The 20,179-nt window shown below is 42.4% G+C and overlaps 2 protein-coding genes and 1 long non-coding RNA gene across 6 annotated transcripts in view; 2 read left to right on the top strand and 1 right to left on the bottom strand.

The window, feature by feature from the left end:
- Positions 1-15,836, top strand: part of LOC310760681 (uncharacterized protein) — a 160,389-nt gene extending 144,553 nt beyond the window's left edge. For all 3 annotated transcript variants that reach the window (XM_083609642.1, XM_083609644.1, XM_083609643.1), the window contains one exon: positions 11,018-15,836. In XM_083609642.1, the coding sequence (XP_083465768.1) occupies positions 11,018-12,939 (1,922 nt within the window). In that variant the 3' untranslated portion in view covers positions 12,940-15,836. The remainder of the gene's footprint in view (positions 1-11,017) is intronic.
- The window catches only part of LOC310761004, a 33,191-nt gene extending 15,256 nt beyond the window's left edge, over positions 1-17,935 (top strand). The window contains exons 2-3 of the long non-coding RNA XR_014547172.1: positions 14,438-16,876; positions 17,883-17,935. This is a non-coding gene — a long non-coding RNA (uncharacterized lncRNA). The remainder of the gene's footprint in view (positions 1-14,437; positions 16,877-17,882) is intronic.
- Positions 1-20,179, bottom strand: part of LOC310760704 (uncharacterized protein) — a 395,412-nt gene that overhangs the window by 295,670 nt on the left and 79,563 nt on the right. The gene's annotated exons all lie outside the window — the stretch shown is intronic.

Below are 20,179 nucleotides of genomic sequence, written 5' to 3' on the forward strand. Positions count from 1 at the left end.
CTGGCAACCCCGGAGGTAATAAACAAGCAATATACATATGATAAGGAGGAGGGCCAGGAGGACAGTGACCATTAACACCTTCATGTGAAACCTGTTTCCTGGCCCTAAGATTAACATCCTAAGATTACCTATTAGAAAACTACAAAGACGAAACTGCCCAGTCTTTGAGGACACAGGACGCCTGTCTGTCTAAGTGTGTACATGACTTGTCAGGCAAGGAGAAACGGGCAGCAGAGGCAAAGGGGCATGAAAAGGGCACGAATGTAGAATCTTATGGGATTTAATCAGAAATTATCGTCAATATATCAAACCCAGTCAACACAATGCTTTCATCGTGGACACGATGGCTTGATGTATATTTTATAATTCCTCATAGTAATCCCATCTGATCCCTACCATAATAATAATAGTAATAATTTTTATTTATCCCTGGACCATCTGATTGGGTTGCACCCAACCAACACATGTATAAACATGAAACATTAATAACAACAATCTGATCCCATATAAAAAGTACATTAACTTTAAATGAACAACTTATACTAGTGGCTAAAATCATGGAAACTTATTTAAAAGTGTGTTTCCAAAGTTTGATGGCTCATAACACCAATTTTGGGGGGAGTGATACCATAGGAAAGATAATTTAATGGAAATTGCAATGCAATAACTTTTATGAAGGAGTATTTATTAGAACAGCAGTCATTAAAAAGAAAAGTGAAACGCTTAGAAAAAAGGAGATATACAGAAATTCTCACCATTTCAATTAATACTGACTTCGGTAACCTTTAGCTTTAATTCTGGCCTTACAACGCCTTCTCATGGAGTGAAGCAAGTTTTTTAGTTCTGCAGCTGTAATAATGTGAAACCCAGATGGAATAATTGCCTCTATTAATTGGGCTTTATTGCTGGGTTGCTTCTGACTAACAAGTTTCTTTAGTCGGCTCCCAATATTTTCGCTTGAACTATTCCCAGGCCATTCCAGCAGTGGAATAGGATTTCCCATTCAGAACGCTTCAGTTCAGGCTCAAGTATTTGATTTATGTATTTGGGGGCATTGACGTTCCCATTAATGACACAAATTCTGCCCACACCTTTTGCTGTCATACAACCCCAGATCATCACACTATCTGGGTGTTTCACGGTCGGTGTAATGCAAGTAGGATGTAAATCTTCTCCGATTCTCCTCCTCGCGTATTTCATGCCCTCACTACCAAGCAAGGAGATTGGGGTCTCATCGCTCCAAATAACACTGTCCCATTGTTCCGCTCTCCAGTTACCATGGGTTTTAGCCCAGTTTAATCTTTTCCACCTTTGCTTGAGATATAACAATGGCTTTTCCCTTGGAATTCTAGCATTTAGACCAGTGCTTGCACTCAGCTTCACCTTCCATTGCCCCATGTCATCTTGTAAACACCCAGATGATTTTCTTCTGTCCTGTAGGCACAGTCTCTTCATTCTTCGATCATCACTTGCTGTTGTGCACCTTTTCCTGCCTTTACCAGTCTGATTTTGTAGTGACTGAGTCTCCTTATGTTGTTCTTTAGTCGTTTAGTTGTGTCCGACTGTTCCTGACCCCTTGGACCAGAGCACGCCAGGCCCTCCTGTCTTCCACTGCCTCCCACAGTTTGGTCAAACTCATGCTGGTAGCTTCGAGAACACTGTCCCACCATCTCATTCTCTGTCGTTCCCTTCTCCTTGCGCCCTCCATCTTTCCCAACATCAGGGTCTTTTCCAGGGAGTCTTCTCTTCTCTTCTCAGGAGGTGGCCAAAGTCTTGGAGCCTCAGCTTCAGGATCTGTCCTTCCAGTGAGCACTCAGGGCAGGAATGGAGAGGTTGGATCTTCTTGCAGTCCATGTGACTCTCCTTATACCTCTTCACAAATATAGAAAGGCCAGCTTTGGTTAAGTTTTCCTCAATCTTCTTTTTTTCCCTTTTTAAAAAATGAATATTTATTGAATTTTATAACAAATAAAAATATCTCAATCATCATGTTATATACAATTGTTCTCCCTCCCGTCCTCCGGACTTCCCTCAACTCCCCTTCTACTGAGTTATTTAGTTTTATTTATTGTGTCCTGCTTTAGATAAAAGTAAATTCCCCTATCATTTCTCTAATTTTTCTGTTACTATAATAAAGTTTATTCAGACCCTGCCAGTTGCTGTTTCTGCAAATAACCTGTAAATGGTTCCCAAACTCTTTTAAAATCCTTTTTGTCCTTCTCTTATAATTTCTCTGTTACCTTAGCCAATTCTGCATAATTCATCAGTTTTTCTTACCATTGTTCTTTTGATGGTATTCCACCTTCCAATTTTGTGCAGTCAAGATTCTTGCCGCTGTTATAGTATACATAAATAATGTCTATTTTTCTTTTGGCAGCTCTTGATTTGAGATACCTAACAGAAAGGCTTCAGGCTGTTTACCAAAGTTCATTTTAAACATTCTTTTCAGTTCATTATATATCATTTCCCAATATTTTTTAATGTATTTGCATTCCCACCACATATGATAAAATGTTCCTTCCTTTTCTTTACATCTCCAGCATCTCTTATTTTCTTTCTTAAACATCTTTGCCATTTTCACTGGTGTGATATACCATCTATACATCATTTTCATGTAATTCTCTAGTAATAATATACAATCTGTAAATTTTATATCAACTTTCCACAATATAACATAACACACTAACAAAAGTCAAGCTAAGCAAGTTGTGCTTCCTTTTTCTGGTTATTCTGCTATGACTTTTGATAGAATACAGATAATTACATTCTTCATTAAATTATCTTTACATTGATACATAATTTTGTGGTACTACTCTAAACGAAGTCGTGTTACGAGCCATCAAATATCTGAAATACACTTTTTTCCCAAAAGGCTTCCACAATTTTGGCCACTACTGTATATCAAACAAATCTTTTTTTTTTTGAATAATATTTATTAAAATTTCAAAGAAATTACATAAGTAGAAAAAAGAAAAGAAAAAATAAGAAAAAGGACAAAAAATACAAAATACAGAAAAATAAAAACAGTTAAAAACAAATCAGTCTTTCCATCTCTTATCTTTCATTTACTTATTTCCCTGACCTCCTCTCACCTCCCTTTTTTGTATTCTAGTTCAGTAGTTGTTTCAGCAAATCCTTACCCTTTTTGCTTTTATCTTAATATTTTATCTTAATATATTGTAACTTTACATTTTCACCTGTTATCAATTTCTCTTTACTTAATCCTTTATATCTTTTCTGCTAAAACCACATAGTTTAATTCCAACATCTTTCTAATATTCCTTAATTTTACAATATTTCTGTAGGTAGACTTTAAATTTCTTCCACTCCTCTTCCACCGACTCTTCTCCTTGATCTCGGATTCTGCCAGTCATCTCAGCCAGTTCCATATAGTTCATCACTTTCATCTGCCATTCTTCCCGGGTGGGTAGATCTTGTGTTTTCCAGTACTTTGCGATAAGTATTCTTGCTGCTGTCGTAGCATACATAAAGAAAGTTCTATCCTCCTTTAACACCAACTGGCCGACCATGCCCAAGAGAAAGGCCTCTGGTTTCTTCTGGAAGGTGTATTTAAATACCTTTTTCATTTCATTATAAATCATCTCCCAGAAGGTCTTAATCTTTGGGCATGTCCACCAAAGGTGAAAAAAGGTACCTTCACATTCTTTACATTTCCAACATTTATTATCGGGCAGGTGATAAATTTTTGCAAGCTTGACTGGTGTCATGTACCACCTGTAAATCATTTTCATAATATTCTCTCTTAAGGCATTACATGGCGTAAACTTCATACCTGTGGTCCATAACTGTTCCCAGTCAGCAAACATAATGTTGTGTCCAACATCCTGTGCCCTTTTAACCATAACAGATTTAACCGTTTCGTCCTGTGTATTCCATTTCAACAGCAAGTTATACATTCTTGACAGGTTCTTAGTTTTAGGTTCTAACAATTCTGTTTCCAATTTTGATTTTTCCACCTGGAAACCAATTTTTTTGTCCAAATTATATATCTCCCTTATTTGATAATAGTGAAGCCAGTCTCGTACTTTGTTTTTTAATTTATCAAAGCTCTGCAGTTTTAATCTATCTCCTTCTTGTTCCAAAATTTCCCAATACTTCGGCCAATTTGCCTCCATATTGAGTTTTTTCAGAGCCTTAGCTTCCATTGGTGACACCCACCTTGGGGTTTTGTTTTCAAGCAAATCTTTATATCTTATCCACACATTAAACAGTGCTTTCCTGACAATATGGTTTTTAAATGATTTATGCGCTTTGACCTTGTCATACCACAAGTATGCATGCCACCCAAAAACATTGTTAAAACCTTCCAAATCCAAAATGTCCGTGTTCTCAAGAAGCAGCCATTCTCTCAGCCAGCAAAAAGCGGCTGATTCATAGTAAAGCTTCAGGTCTGGCAGGGCAAATCCACCTCTTTCTTTAGCATCAGTTAAAATCTTAAATTTTATTCGGAGTTTCTTGCCCTGCCAGACAAATCTAGAAATGTCTCTCTGCCACTTCTTGAAACAGTCCATCTTGTCCAAAATTTGCAATGTTTGAAACAAGTACAACATCCTTGGCAATACATTCATCTTTATCGCAGCAATTCGGCCTAGCAATGATAACTTCAGATTTGACCATATTTCTAAATCCCTTTTCACTTCCATCCAACATTTTTCATAATTATCTTTGAATAAATTCACATTCTTGGCAGTCATATTAACCCCCAGGTACTTCACTTTCTTAACCAATATTAAACCTGTCTCCTTCTGGAACCTCTCTTTTTCAGTCATGGTTAGATTTTTCTCTAGCACCTTAGTTTTCAGCTTATTCAACTTAAAACCCGCAACCGGACCAAATTCTTGAATTAATTGTAACACTCTTTTGGTGCTGGATTCTGGATCCTGTAATGTTAAAACCAAGTCATCAGCGAATGCTTTCAATTTATACTGCTTAGCTCTGACTTGTATACCCTTTACCAATTGATCCCTTCTAATCATATTGAGCAAAACCTCCAGTACCGATATAAAAAGCAATGGGGAAATTGGGCAGCCCTGTCGTGTTCCTTTCTCGATCTTAAATTCTTCTGAAATTACATTATTCACAATTAATTTTGCTTTTTGTTCTGAATAAATAGCACCTATACTGTTTTCAAAACCTTGGCCTACCCCCATTCCCTGTAAATTTTTCTTCATAAAGCTCCAAGAAATATTATCAAAGGCTTTCTCCGCGTCCACAAATATCAAAACTGCTTTAGTATTAATATTCACTTGTAATTTTTCTAAATTATATTCCTTGTATTGTCTGACAAGTGCCTCCCCGGGAGAAAGCCCGCTTGGTCTTTATGAATTTCTTCTACCAATACCTTTTTTAACCTTTTAGCCATAATTTCAGCAAAAATTTTGTAATCCACGTTAAGTAGAGATATGGGACGATAGTTCTTAAGCTGTGTCTTTTCAGACTCTGTTTTCGGTATAAGTGTAATATAAGCTTCTTTCCACGACTCTGGAGCCTTTTCCCCCTCCAATATTTCATTACAAACTTCCTTCAAAGGCTGTACTAACAAATCTTTCAAGGATCTATAATATCTTTAGGTCAAACCATCCGGCCCTGGGGATTTGACCAATATCATATTCTGAATGGCTCCTTCTACCTCTTGGTCTGTTATTTTGTAGTTCAGCATTAACTTATTCTCTTGAGAGATTTTTTTGTAGTCCATTTATTTTCAAAAATCTATCAATATCCATTTCCTTCTGGGTCTCCTGTGTGTATAGCTGTTTAAAATATTTCTGGAAGCACTTCCTAATCTCCACAGGATTCTGTATATTTTTTCCTTCCACTTCCAGATTGGTAATTGTATTACGTTTTTGTCTTTTTTTCATTTGCCAAGCCAACAGTTTCCCACATTTGTTAGCCGATTCAAATGTCTTTTGTCTCATCTGTTTAATCTTCCATTCTATTTCCTGATTCATCAATTTCATATATTGTACTTGATATAACTTTATCTCTTTCAGAATCTCCTGTGATTTTGGTTTTGCTCTCAGTCTCTTTTCTCCTTCCTTTATTTTCTCCAGAATTTTATCCTTTTTTTCATTTTGAGCCCTCCTTTTAATTGCATTCTGTTGTATCAGAAACCCTCTCATTACTGCTTTACTTGCGTCCCATATTACTCTTTTTTCAACCATGGTATTCATATTCATCTCAAAATAGTCTCTCAAGGTTTTTTGGGCCTTCTTAATCACTCCTTCATTCCTAAACAAGGTGTCATTCATCCTCCATCTAAAGGAACCAACTGGTGTTAATTTCATTTCCATCTTCACCGCATTGTGATCAGAGCAAGTTTTAGGGCAAATTTCCACTTTTTTGGTCTTCGGGGCCAGCCCCCTGGTTATCCAAATTTGGTCAATTCTTGTCCATGTCATTTTGGCTTCAGAAAAGAACGTTCCTTCTCTTCCCAAGGGGTTCTTAGTTCTCCAAATATCAACAAGGTCCATATTGTCAACCATATCAAAAAACGTCTTTGGTATATGGTCAAATTTGAAGCTTTCCTTGTTAGGCCGAATCGCTGTTATAAAGATGAATGTATTGCCAAGAATGTTATTTCTGTTTCAATCATTGCAAATTTTGGACAAGATGGACTGTTTCAAGAAGTGGCAGAGAGATATTTCTAGATTTGTCTGGCAGGGCAAGAAGCCCAGAATAAAATTTAAAATACTAACTGATGTAAAGGAAAGAGGTGGATTTGCCCTGCCAGATCTTAAACTTTATTATGAATCAGCAGCATTTTGCTGGCTGAAGGAATGGCTGCTTCTTGAGAACACAGACATCTTGGATTTAGAAGGCTTTAATAACGTTTTTGGGTCGCATGCATATTTGTGGTATGACAAGGTTAAAGCACACAAAGCATTTAAAAACCATATTGTCAGGAAAGCATTGTTTAATGTTTGGATAAGATACAAAGATTTACTTGAAAATAAAACCCCAAGGTGGTTATCACCGATGGAGGCGAAGGCTCAGAAAAAACTCAATATGGAGGCCAAATGGCCAAAATATTGGGAGATTTTGGAACAAGAAGGTGACAAACTGAAATTGCAGAGTTTTGAGAAATTAAAAGATAAAGTGCGAGATTGGCTTCATTATTATCAACTAAGGGAGGCTTATAATATGGATTAAAAAATTGGCTTCCAGATGGAAAAATCAAAATTGGAAACAGAACTGTAAGATCCCAAAACTAAGATACTATCAAGAATGTATAACTTGCTGTTGAAATGGAATACGCAGGATGAAACGGTGAAATCTGCTATGATTAAATGGGCACAAGATGTTGGACATAATATAATGTTTGCTGACTGGGAGCAGTTGTGGACCACAGGTATGAAATTCACGGCATGTAATGCCTTAAGAGAGAATATTATGAAAATGATATACAGGTCTTACATGACACCAGTCAAGCTTGCAAAAATTTACCATTTGCCCGATAATAAATGTTGGAAATGTAAAGATAATGAAGGTACATTCTTTCACCTTTGGTGGACGTGCCCAAGAATTAAGGCTTTCTGGGAGATGATATATAATGAAATGAAAAAGGTATTTAAATATACCTTCTTGAAGAAACCAGAGGCCTTTCTCCTGGGCATGGTCGACCAATTGGTGTTAAAGAAGGATAGAACTTTTTTTATGTATGCCACAACAGGAGCAAGAATATTCTTCGCAAAGTATTGGAAGACACAAGATCTACCCACCTTGGAAGAATGGCAGATGAAAGTGATAGACTATATGGAACTGGCGGAAATGACTGGCAGAATCCAAGACCAGGGAGAAGAGTTGGTGGAAGAAGATTGGAAGAAATTTAAAGACTATTTACAGAAACATTGCAAAATTAATGAATGTTAAAATGATGTTGGAATGAAATGAAGCGGTTTTAGCAACAATGTTAAAAAGGAGTACCTAAAAATGGATTGTTAATAGATGAAAATATAAAGTTATAATATGTTAAGATTAAGAATTAATAGATGAAAATATAAAGTTATGATATGTTAAGATTAAGAATTAAGATAAAAACAAAGAGGGAAAGGATTTGCTGAATCAACCATTCGAATTGGAATACAAAAAAGGGAGGTGTGAGGAGGTCAGGGAAACAAGTAAATGAAAGGCAAGACATAGAAAGATGGATTTATTTTTAATTGTTTCTATTTTTTTCTGTATTTTGTATCTTTTGCTTTCTTTTTTCCCTTCTTTATCACTATTTTTGTAATCTTCTTTGAAATTTTAATAAATATCATTTTATACAAAAAACGTCTTTGGTAATCTGCCGTTATTTGTGACCACCTGTCTCTGGGCCTTATCCATATTTGTGGACACCACTCCATTCATATCTCCCATCAAAATCATATTATAGTCCAAATAATCCAGCAGGATTTCATGCAGCTTCTTGAAAAATTCTGATTTCCCCTCATTTGGTGCATAAACACCTACTATCAAAAACTTCTCTCCTTGTGATTGAATTTCAATTGCAACAAATCTTCCTTGGTCATCTTTAAATAAGAATTTCGGTGACAGGCTCTCCTTTGCATAAAGTACCACTCCTCTTTTCTTGACTATCTGATGAAACAAATTCCTGGCCTAATCTTTTATTACTCAGAATCTTCCGATGTAGCCTTGTCACATGTGTTTCTTGTAAACAAATCAAATCCAATTGCTCTTTTTTTAATAAATGAAAAACTCTCCGTCTTCTTTCTAGGGAGTTCAGTCCATTCACATTCCAGCTTAATACTTGCAGTGTCATGATGTGATTATTCTGTTGTTCCTCCACCCGCGCCCAGTACTTTGTCTATCTCAGTCAGTGGTGCCGGTTTCCCTCTTTTTGGTGAGCTCTTGTCCAAAACTCCTGGCTCTTTTCCAAGTTCTTTCTGCAGATCTTCTCCGTGGTTTCCCAAAAACTTGTCTTTTTCCTCAACTGATCTTATTTTTATCTTTCTTCCTTTGTAGCCAAAAGATAGGCCTTGGGGAAATTCCCACCTGAAGACAATTTTGTTCCTTCTCAGGAGGGCAACCAAATCTCCAAAATTGGATCTAAGATCCAAAAGATGTTTCGGTATATCTTTAAAAATTTCCACTCTTGATTGCAGAATTATCAAAGGATTCTGGAAATGTAACCCCAAGATTTTATCTCTCTCTTCTTTGGATCAGAGGGTAATCAGACAATCCCTTATTTTAATCTTCTTTCCTCCTTTTCCTAGTCTGAAGGCCCTCACAATTTTAAATTCCTCTTGTTTCAAATCCGCCTTCCAGAACTCTGTAAATTCCTTTGTCAAAAAATCTATCAGGGTGCCCTCCTCCAATTCAGGTACAGCTCTAATCCTTAAATTCGTCTGTTTTTCCTTCAATTCAATCATAGACAGCGTCAGTTTGTGGTCTTCAATTTGTTTCTGTAGGTCTGGAACCTTCTCTGTTGCCAATTGTGTTACCTTGAATTCCGCAGCAGCAGCTTTCTCCTTAGCTTCATCTGCAGTCTGTCGGGTCAAAGTGGATTCCTGTAACAATTTCTGGATAGATTCTGTATTAGTGTTCACTTTTTGTCCCAAACTGTTTAAAGTTTCAGTGTTTAAGTCAATTTTAGTAGTTGCAGTATCAACCTTCACTTTGGTCTCATCTACAATCATTTTTGTCTCTTCGACCCTCTTATTTGTCTCCTCAACCCTCGTGCTGAGTTGCACCAGAGATTCATTGATCTTTGCCAATGCGTTGGCTAAAACATCTTCTGAAGACATTCCACTAGACTTCGGTTGTGTTGGTACCGTCACAGATAAGGTAGTAAGACCAGCAACTGATTGCCTTCTCTGCCCCAAAGTCTTCCCAGACCTTGTTGTTCTTTCTAACAGTGGCGCATCTACTTTTTCTTTCCCATCTGCCATAACACATTAACAATAGAAGAGCCAAGGTCACCCAGCTGCACTGTTTCTGTTTACCAGTGGAAAATTCCCCTTGTAGCAATTTCTAAAACTCCCTCTAGGTGGAAACAGTTACAATAGTCCAAGAAAGAGACAACCCTTTAAAACTCCATCCGAGAAGGATAAGCAGTTCCAATTTTTTGTTACTTTTTTGTTACTTTCCAATTACTTTCTCTCTTTCTTGCAAACAAAAAAAAGAAAGAAAAGTGCCTAGTCGCAATGTATCTCTCTTGCTATTTGCAAGCCTTCTGTTAACAGTTAAAACACAGACAGTCTCTGTCAGCTGGCAGACCGTTCCCAAGTTTGAGCAGTGGATTTTAAGTTCTTTCCTTCTCTCTTGCAGGTATGCACAGTCCAAAACATCCCCCCTCCTTCCCTGCTTCCTAGGAAGGGGGTTCAAAACTTTATCGTGTTAGAAATCCGTCCTTTCCAGACGAAATCCCAAAAGCTTTAGCTTAAAGTCTCTTTGCTTTGATCTATTTACAAAAAGCGGAAGGCGGACTTCCTGTTTAAACCTCCCCGCTTCGGTATCCAATTAAGCCTTTTTTTCTCCCTTTTCAGTAAATCCAGTTTCCCCTACTCACGGGTAGTTACTTTTTATAGCCGAATTGTCCAGGAAGAAGTCAGCGCTCTCCAGCAACGGCTGTGCAGCTTCGCTCCGTGAAAAAAGCAGTTGACTCACAGCACCGCGCCACTCACCCCTTTTCGCTCCGGAGCCTGTAAGTGGGTTCCCTTGCGGTTTGGGGGGGCGCAAAAGGTGCCCGCCGAGTCCCACGCTCACAGGCTTCACCCGCCTGTGATTCTTGAAGGGTCCCTGCTTCGCCGTAGCGGTGCAGACCCAATTTCCACAGAGCTGGTCCCTCAAAGTCAGAGGGAATCCGCCATTTGCCGATGGCGCTAACCCGGAAGTCCTGTATATCAAACAAATCAACATTCAACAATCCATCAGAATATATTAATAAAAATGTTAGTTAATGACAACCAACAAAGGCAATGAACAAAGACGCAACTCCCTTCAGTTCTTCTTGATTTGTTCCTGAGGCTCTAATCCCTTTTTGTCTCCATTGCAGATTTTGATGAATTGGAAAACAAGAACAAGGATGAACATGACAAAACCCCCGGAGAGGAGAAGCCACGCAAAATTTTGGAGTATGGAGAGAGCTGCAGTCAGAACTCCCATTCCACTTCCCAACAAAGAATTCGCATTGGAAAGAAACCCTATCACTGCATGGAATGTGGAAAGAGCTTCAGGAAGAACTTCAATCTCACTTCCCATCAGAAATTTCATGAAGGGGAGAAACCCTATCCGTGCTTTGAATGTGGAAAGTGCTTCAGGGAGAGCTCTGATCTCATTTCCCATCGAAGAATTCATACAGGAGAGAAACACTACCAGTGTGTTGAATGTGGAAAGAGCTTCAGTCAGAGCTCCTCTCTCACTTCCCATCGAAGAATTCATATAGGAGAGAAACCCCATCAGTGTGTGGAATGTGGAAAGAGCTTCAGCCAGAGCTCCTCTCTCACTTCCCATCGAAGAATTCATACAGGAGAGAAACCCTACCAGTGTGTTGAATGTGGAAAGAGCTTCAGTCAGAGCACCCATCTCACTTCCCATCACAAAATTCATACAGGAGAGAAACCCTATCAGTGTGTGGAATGTGGAAAGAGCTTCAGTCAGTGTTCCTCTCTCACTAAGCATCAGAGAATTCATACAGGGGAGAAACCCCATCAGTGTGTGGAATGTGGAAAGAGCTTCAGTCAGAGCTACTCTCTCACTAAGCATCAGAGAATTCATACAGGGGAGAAACCCTATCAGTGCGTGGAATGTGGAAAGAGCTTCAGTCAGAGCTCCTCTCTCACTTCCCATCAGAAAATTCATGCAGGGGAGAAACCCTACCAGTGTGTTGAATGTGGAAAGAGCTTCAGTCACAGCTCCTCTCTCACTTCCCATCGAAAAATTCATACAGGAGAGAAACCCTATCAGTGTGTGGAATGTGGAAAGAGCTTCAGAAAGAGCTCAGATCTCACTAAGCATCAGAGAATTCATACAGGGGAGAAACCCTATCAGTGTGTGGAATGTGGAAAGAGCTTCAGGGAGAGTTCCTCTCTCACTTCCCATCGAAGAATTCATACAGGAGAGAAACCCTACCAGTGTGTGGAATGTGGAAAGAGCTTCAGTCTGGGCTTCCGTCTCACTTCCCATCGAAGAATTCATACAGGAGAGAAACCCTACCAGTGTGTTGAATGTGGAAAGAGCTTCAGTCAGACCTTCTCTCTCACTTCCCATCGAAAAATTCACACAGGAGAGAAACCCTATCAGTGTGTGGAATGTGGAAAGAGCTTCAGTAAGAGCTCAGATCTCACTAAGCATCAGAGAATTCATACAGGGGAGAAACCCTATCAGTGTGTGGAATGTGGAAAGAGCTTCAGAGAGAGCTCCTCTCTCACTTCCCATCGAAGAATCCATACAGGAGAGAAACCCTATCAGTGTGTGGAATGTGGAAAGAGCTTCAGTATGGGCTTCCGTCTCACTTCCCATCGAAGAATTCATACAGGAGAGAAACCCTATCAGTGCGTGGAATGTGGAAAGAGCTTCAGTAGGAGCGCCCAGCTCACTTCCCATCAAAAAATTCATACAGGGGAGAAACCCTATCAGTGTGTGGAATGTGGAAAGAGCTTCAGGGAGAGCTCTGATCTCACTAAGCATCAGAAAATTCATACAGGAGAGAAATCCTATCAGTGCTTTGAATGTGGAAAGAGCTTCAGTGAGGGCTACAATCTCACTTCCCATCAGAGAATTCATACAGGGGAGAAACCCTATCAGTGTGTGGAATGTGGAAAGAGCTTCAGTAGGAGCTCCCATCTCACTTCCCATCAAAGAATTCATACAGGGGAGAAACCCTATCAGTGTGTGGAATGTGGAAAGAGCTTCAGGGAGAGCTCCTCTCTCACTAAGCATCAGAGAATTCATACAGGGGAGAAACCCTATCCGTAAGCAGAATGTGGAAAGAGCTTCAGTCAGAGCTCTTTTCTCACTAGTCACCAGAGAATTGATGCAACGATCAGAAAAACCATTATACAGCTTTAGGAGCCAGGTAAATCCGCACCTTGTTAACCAGGCCTTTGCCTAATTGACATCTAATGCCCTTTTAAAATGTGGTAGTGAGGGGGTTTACAGATGTATATTTTGTGTTTTTATGTTGTCTTTTTATGTTGTAACCGTCCTGCGACGTGGGAACAGAAGTCAACTTTTAGAGGCCGAGGGGGTTTTGCCCCCCAATAGTATATTTAGGGGGCCACCCCCCCCAGTTGGTAGCATTGCCATTCCAATGCCCTTTATGCATCATGCGATTGATTGTGCAAGGAGGGCCTTACCTGGACCCCCACCAATATTTTATTCAAGTTGGCACCACTGTTTCGGGTGGTATACCATTTGAATAATTACATAAATTGCCTTCCTTTGCACATGTTTCAGCTTGTCAATATCCTTATTTATTATCATTTTTAATATTTATGTGCCCTCCATCTGAAGATTTCACAACAGAAACATACAAGATGAAAGCATGGCTTTCTCAAAAACAAGTCAAGCCAGAGAAATCTCTCCTCCCCTTTTTAGAATCATAGAATCATAGAATCATAGAGTTGGAAGAGACCACAAGGGCCATCGAGTCCAACCCCCTGCCAAGCAGGAAACACCATCAGAGCACTCCTGACATATGGTTGTCAAGCCTCTGCTTAAAGACCTCCAAAGAAGGAGACTCCGCCACACTCCTTGGCAGCAAATTCCACTGTCGAACAGCTCTTACTGTCAGGAAGTTCTTCCTAATGTTTAGGTGGAATCTTCTTTCTTGTAGTTTGGATCCATTGCTCCGTGTCCGCTTCTCTGGAGCAGCAGAAAACAACCTTTCACCCTCCTCTGTGTGACATCCTTTTATATATTTGAACATGGCTATCATATCACCCCTTAACCTCCTCTTCTCCAGGCTAAACATGCCCAGCTCCCTTAGCCGTTCCTCATAAGGCATCGTTTCCAGGCCTTTGACCATTTTGGTTGCCCTCCTCTGGACACGTTCCAGTTTGTCAGTGTCCTCCTTGAACTGTGGTGCCCAGAACTGGACACAGTACTCCAGGTGAGGTCTGACCAGAGCAGAATACAGTGGCACTATTACTTCCCTTGATCTAGATGCTATACTCCTATTGATGCAGCCCAGAATTGCATTGGCTTTTTTAGCTGCCGCGTCACACTGTTGGCTCATGTCAAGTTTGTCGTCAACCAAGACTCCTAGATCCTTTTATGGATGGAGTTACAAACTTAGTTGGTCAGGGGACAGCTGTGGAAATAATGCATCTTGATTTCAGCAAGGCTTTTGAGAAAGTCCCCCGTGCTCTTTCTGTGAGAAAGCTGGTAAAATTTCGGCTGAACAAGGTAACTGGTGGATTTGACTGACCAAACCCAAAGAGGACTCCTTCATGGTTCCTCATCCTGGGAGAAGTGACAAGAGGGGTGCTGTAGGGTTTAATCCTGGGCCCGTTGTCATTCAACGTCTTTATGAATGAGTTGGATGAAGGAACTGAAGGGGATGCTCATCACATTTGCAGACGACACCAAATGGGGAGCGGAGGCCAATGTGGCAGAAGGCAGAATCAGATCAAGGGCAGAAATGTTGTTGTTTAGTCATTTAGTCATGTCCGACTCTTCGTGACCCCCTGGACCAGAGCACGCCAGGCACTCCTGTCTTCCACTGCCTCCCGCAGTTTGGTCAAACTCATGCTGGTAGCTTCGAGAACACTATCCAACCATCTCGTCCTCTGTCCTCCCCTTCTCCTTGTGCCCTCCATCTTTCCCAACATCAGGGTCTTTTCCAGGGAGTCTTCTCTTCTCATGAGGTGGCCAAAGTCTTGGAGCCTCAGCTTCAGGATCTGTCCTTCCAGTGAGCACTCAGGGCTGATTTCCTTCAGAATGGATACGTTTGATCTTCTTGCAGTCCATGGGACTCTCAAGAGGATCCTCCAGCACCATAATTCAAAAGCATCAATTCTTCGGCAATCAGCCTTCTTTATGGTCCAGCTCTCACTTCCATACATCACTACTAGGAAAACCATAGTTTTAACTATACGGACCTTTGTTGGCAAGGTGATGTCTCTGCTTTTTAAGATGCTGTGTAGGTTTGTCATTGCTTTTCTCCCAAGACGCAGGCGTCTTTTAATTTCGTGGCTGCTGTCACCATCTGCAGTGATCATGGAGCCCAAGAAAGTAAAATCTCTTACTGCCTCCATTTCTTCTCCTTCTATTTGCCAGGAGGTGATGGGACCAGTAGCCATGATCTTCGTTTTTTTGATGTTGAGCTTCAGACCATATTTTGCGCTCTCCTCTTTCACCCTCAATAAAAGGTTCTTTAATTCCTCCTCACTTTCTGCCATCAATGTTGTGTCATCTGCATATCTGAGGTTGTTGATATTTCTTCCGGCAATCTTAATTCCGGCTAGGGATTCATCCTGCCCAGCCTTTCACATATAAGTTAAATAAGCAGGGATGGTACCACTTTATTCTACCCAGGGTCAGGCCCCACCTAGAATCCTGTGTTCAGTTCTGGGCATCACAGTTTAAGTATCCAAAAGGTGGTGGAACACAATCCGTATTCCTTTTATAACACGTGGCCAATGTTTATTGAATACATAAATTGTGAAGACTGTTGCCGGAATCTACCCAGCACTTGTGGGAAAATGTGGCGTGAACTTTTAGAATAATCAATTGAAACTTTAACACATGGCAGGATGAAAGTCTGCAATTCCATGAGGACAAGCTATTTGTTGTTTACTGTTGTAACCATTGCTTTCTTTAAAATTATCTTTTGTACCATGAAAATAAATAAAAACACAGGTTTAATTTCATCTGGAGACGGTATCTCCCATTATTTTCACATGATCTAAGTGTTTATTTAGGTGAGGCTGAACGAAACACTAGAGGAAAATCCTTCTTGACTGCGTCTGCATTGTTTCAAATATGAGTTCACTTACCCATGTTACGGAAATGACGGGGGTGGGGGGGCACATCTTTATAGTTGTTGCAATGTTACAAATATTAGGCCTGAATGTATGCTTTTGACTTGACGGCGCAGGGAAGATACCTAGCTTTATAAATTCAAAGAAAATCCATACTTTAACCGACTCTTCTCATTCCAATGGCATTTTAACCCTGAAAGAAAGGTGAATTTGCGCTCCACCTCCCTCCATGAACCAAGAAGCAGGAAGCCACGTAGACAGCAGGAGGAGGGGATCTTTCCCCAAGCCTGAGAGCAGATACACGGCCCCCCACTCAGGGAGTGACGGGGGGGGGCAACAATAGACGTCCCCAGAGGCAATTTAGCAAGTCAGGTGTTCTGAAAGCCCATCTCCAGACAAGTCCTGAGGGCAAGGAGATGCCAAGGGTTTCATTGTTCTTTGGGTGATGGGTACTTAAGAGGTGGTGGGAGCGCTGTCTGGCCCCTGCTGAACTTGTGTATATCTTATACCCCTCCTCCTTTGTGATGTAGTATGGGCCTATTCATGATGCCCTGTGAAATGTACTCTGGGTAAAAGCCAAGGTAACCCTTTGTTCTGGGTTCTTGCTCCTGTGGGGACCTGTTGGGCAACAATAAAGATCAAGGTCTACTGACCGCTGTTTTGCTCCAAATTACTTGGCTGGAACTTGCTTCTTTTACCGACCGCATGGATCCATGAGGGACTTGCACCCCGACTGGCTGGGCTGATGAGTCGTCTCTCAACCCGGAATTTTCCATAACACCCATAAAAGTGTATCCTATTTATTGCTGAGAAATTGTACCATACTCAGCTTACGGATCTCAACCCCAAGAAACCCTACACAGAGTAGCTGCTTTTCCCCAATTTCTTAGCTAGCAATAACTGATATTGAGGAGGAAGAAGAGAGAGAGGTAGGCATCCTTTCAGCGATGCTGCCCCGCTCCAGTTTGCCTCTGTCGGCCCCCGATGCCCCTTTCCTGTGGCCCCTGAATGGCTCTCTCCTCACTCATCCGTCTAGGGAGGCAATGGAGGACGGCTCAAGCGGTGGGGCGATTGCAAGGCCTGCTGGGGCAGCTGGCTGCTGTGACGGACAGCAGAGCCAGAGCAGAGTCTGGGAGTGCAGTGCCTCACCATTCCACCAGGGGGCCAGAGCTGCTTTCTGATTGGCTACCCAGAGGGGGTGGCGCCAGCACTTTTGGAGGGAAAATAAAGAGAGCCGTTTCTGAGGGGATTTGAGATGGGAGAGAGGGAATTCTGAGAGAAGATGGGGATGAGGAGAGGGTGGAGGGAGGGAGAAGTGGCTCTGATCTGAGTGGATCCTCCACTCTGAGGAGAATATCTATGGAGCCAGAGGAAGGAGCCTCACAGCTGAGATGGGGAGACCATGTTGAGGGTCTGAAGGGAGTATTCAGATGGGAGTGAAGCTGGAGGGAGAAGCTGTGGGAAGACTCTCCTCTTCTTCTGGAGTCTCCTTCCAGTCGGGAGGAGAGAGATCTTCTAGGAAAAGGAGATTCCCGAGTCCGTGGCAAGGGCTGAGTGGATCCCCTGGGTCTGGCATACAAAGGAAAATACCTCAGGGGACCCGAGGAAAAGTGGCCCCTCGCTGTGAAGGAAGCTGGGCTGTGTCAAAAGTACCTCACGGAAAGACCCCTCATAACTAAGTGAGGGGATGAGAGAGAAGCCGCAGAAAGAGAGTTCAGCCTTTCACCATCTATTGTGGAAACCTGAACATCTCCCTGAAGTGCAGCAACTGAACTGGAGGGAAGCTGTGCCTGCAGAACCGCGTTTAATCCTGAGACATTTAGCTGAAGTAATAAGTTAACTTCTACCTGAAAGAACACACCTCCTGTCTTCACTTTGTTTCACCGTTCTCTTTTTTGTGAATAAAACTTTCCTTGTCACATTATCTCCTGCCAGAGACTCCCTGGATCGCAGTTTCCCTCACACAAGACGCCTGGATTTAATTTGGGACAATTAGCAGGGAGACTCTGCTGCGCAGGGGACACCGGACTGACTAGCAGGACATGCGAAAAGGATCTCCGGGTCTTGGTGGATCCCAAGCTCCACCTGAGTCCAACATGTGATGCAGCAGCAAAGAAGGCAAATGTTCTTCTCGGCTGCATCCACAGAAGTGCATCGTGTCCAGATGGAGGGAAGTCCGAGTCCTGCTCTCTTCTGCCTTGGTCAGAATCCACAGCTGGAATCCTGGGCAAAATTCCGGCTGCCGTGATTCCAGTTCTTAAATTTGGTTTGCTTAGGGAATATCTATCCCTTTTGATCTTGCAGAGCCTCAGAAGCTGCCTTCTGCTGAGCCCGACCAAGGGCTCCCTCTAACCCTGTATAGTCCACACTGAATGGCAGCAGCTACCCCCAGTTTCAGGCAGGGGTCTCATCCAGCCCTTGCGGGAGATGTCAGGGGCTGACCCTGGGACATTCTGCATGCCAAGCAGATGCTCTTGGTTCCCCATATTTCACCAGCCTTTCAACGTTATTCTATTAGCAACCGTGGAGATTCCACCTGCCTCTTTCCAAAGGAGAAAACTCACCTATTTGAAGAATTTGAGGTGATGCATTATTTGTATACTTTTTGGAGTTCTATGTTTTCAATATCCCTGAGATCTCTCTCTTGTTGAAGGGTGGTATATCAATTCAATTAACAACAACAACAACAATTATTATTATTTATTCATTCATTTATACCCCGCGCATCTGGCTGGGTTTCACAAGCCACTCTGGGCAGCTTCCAACAAAATATTAATACAATACGCCATCAAATATTAAAAGCTTCCCTAAACATAACAACCATCCATTTTTAGTCCACTGAATTAGAAATTCAGCATTTCTGGGAGGGGAAATGGCATACTATTGAATGTTTGCATAGAAACATGCTTAAGAAAGTTTTGGTTATTCATGATGAGAATAGGATTTATTTATTTTGAACTTCGCTAGATTCCTCCTCAGCAGCCAGTGTGATTGTTTCAGCAGTGCTGGAACTCAGTGTGGAGTTTGGAACTGACAGGGTCAGACCTCCGTGGTGTCCTGTGTCTGGGAAGAAAAGGAGGGGGAGCAGAAGGAGGGGCTTGTCGCAGACAAGTGACGCACAGCAGGCGTCTCTCTGCTTCCAGACTCACCTTCACTTCTCGCTGAGCAGCAGAAGCTGCGTGTGTGCTCCTGGAGCACGGATGAGAATGTCACCAAGTTCCGATGGAGTGTGACTGTTTTATGGCTTGTAAATAAACGCTTCTAGAGATAAGAACCGAACTGTCTCTGGACTTGATTTATCCCTCATCTCACACGGACGGGACCGCTGCTACTCTGCTCCCTGCCAGGTCAACTTCCAGCAGAGCGACGCAGGGAAGTGTGACTGGACGCAGGGTTTGATTTATGCAAAGGTTATGGACGTATCGCGTTTCCTGACAAGTGTGAGAAGGGAGAAAATTGCCAGCGTCGGTTTGCTGTAAATCTCCTGCCAGGGAAGGGCAGAAGGGAGGTGCCGGAGAGCGGAGCCAAGAGCCAGAAGGAACGGCTGCTTCGGAGGTCCGGCTTGCTGGCAAACTTGTGAGTACGCTGAAGCCCCGGGGGGAGGAAGAATGGCTGCTGCACAGGCACAGCAGAGCCAAGAGAGCTACCCCGGTGAGAGGCTGAATGGGGCCAACTGGGAGGCCTGGTCAAGAGGAGCAAGGGGGTGGTTTGTGGCCACAGGGCTCTGGAGTCCAGTCCAGAAGGAGCCGGCCCCACCCAAGCAGGCTGCTGCTCTGCTGAGTGAGAAAGAGCAGAAAGAGCTTTGCCTGCTGAAAGCAAGTGTGGACGCTTTGCTGTTGCCCCACCTGGAGGGCGTTGAATCGGCTGAGGCCGCTTGGCAGGTGCTGAGGAGCCTGTGCGAAGGCTCAGCAGGAGCCAGGGGCCGGGACGAAGCCGAGGGCCAAGGGAGCAAGCCCCAGGCCGGAGTGGGAGCCAGATCAGAGGGGGCTAGAGGACGCCCAGAGAGAGCACCAAGCCCAGAGGGGGCTGTTCCGGGAAGCTGTTGCAATGCTTCGACACCTCTGTGTGCTGGAGAGCAGCTGAGAGCTGTGGAAGAGAGCGCAGGCTGCACCCCAAAAGGCTGTGGGGGGGCAGGCCAGGCAGGCCATTCCAAGAGCTCTGAGAAAGCGAAAGGCTTTGAAAGTTGTTTGTGCTTTGAGGCAACGTCCAACAGCGCTGGGAAGCATCCGCTA

This window comes from Podarcis filfolensis, assembly GCF_964270895.1.
Source record: "Podarcis filfolensis genome assembly, chromosome: 4".
Taxonomy (NCBI): domain Eukaryota; kingdom Metazoa; phylum Chordata; class Lepidosauria; order Squamata; family Lacertidae; genus Podarcis; species Podarcis filfolensis.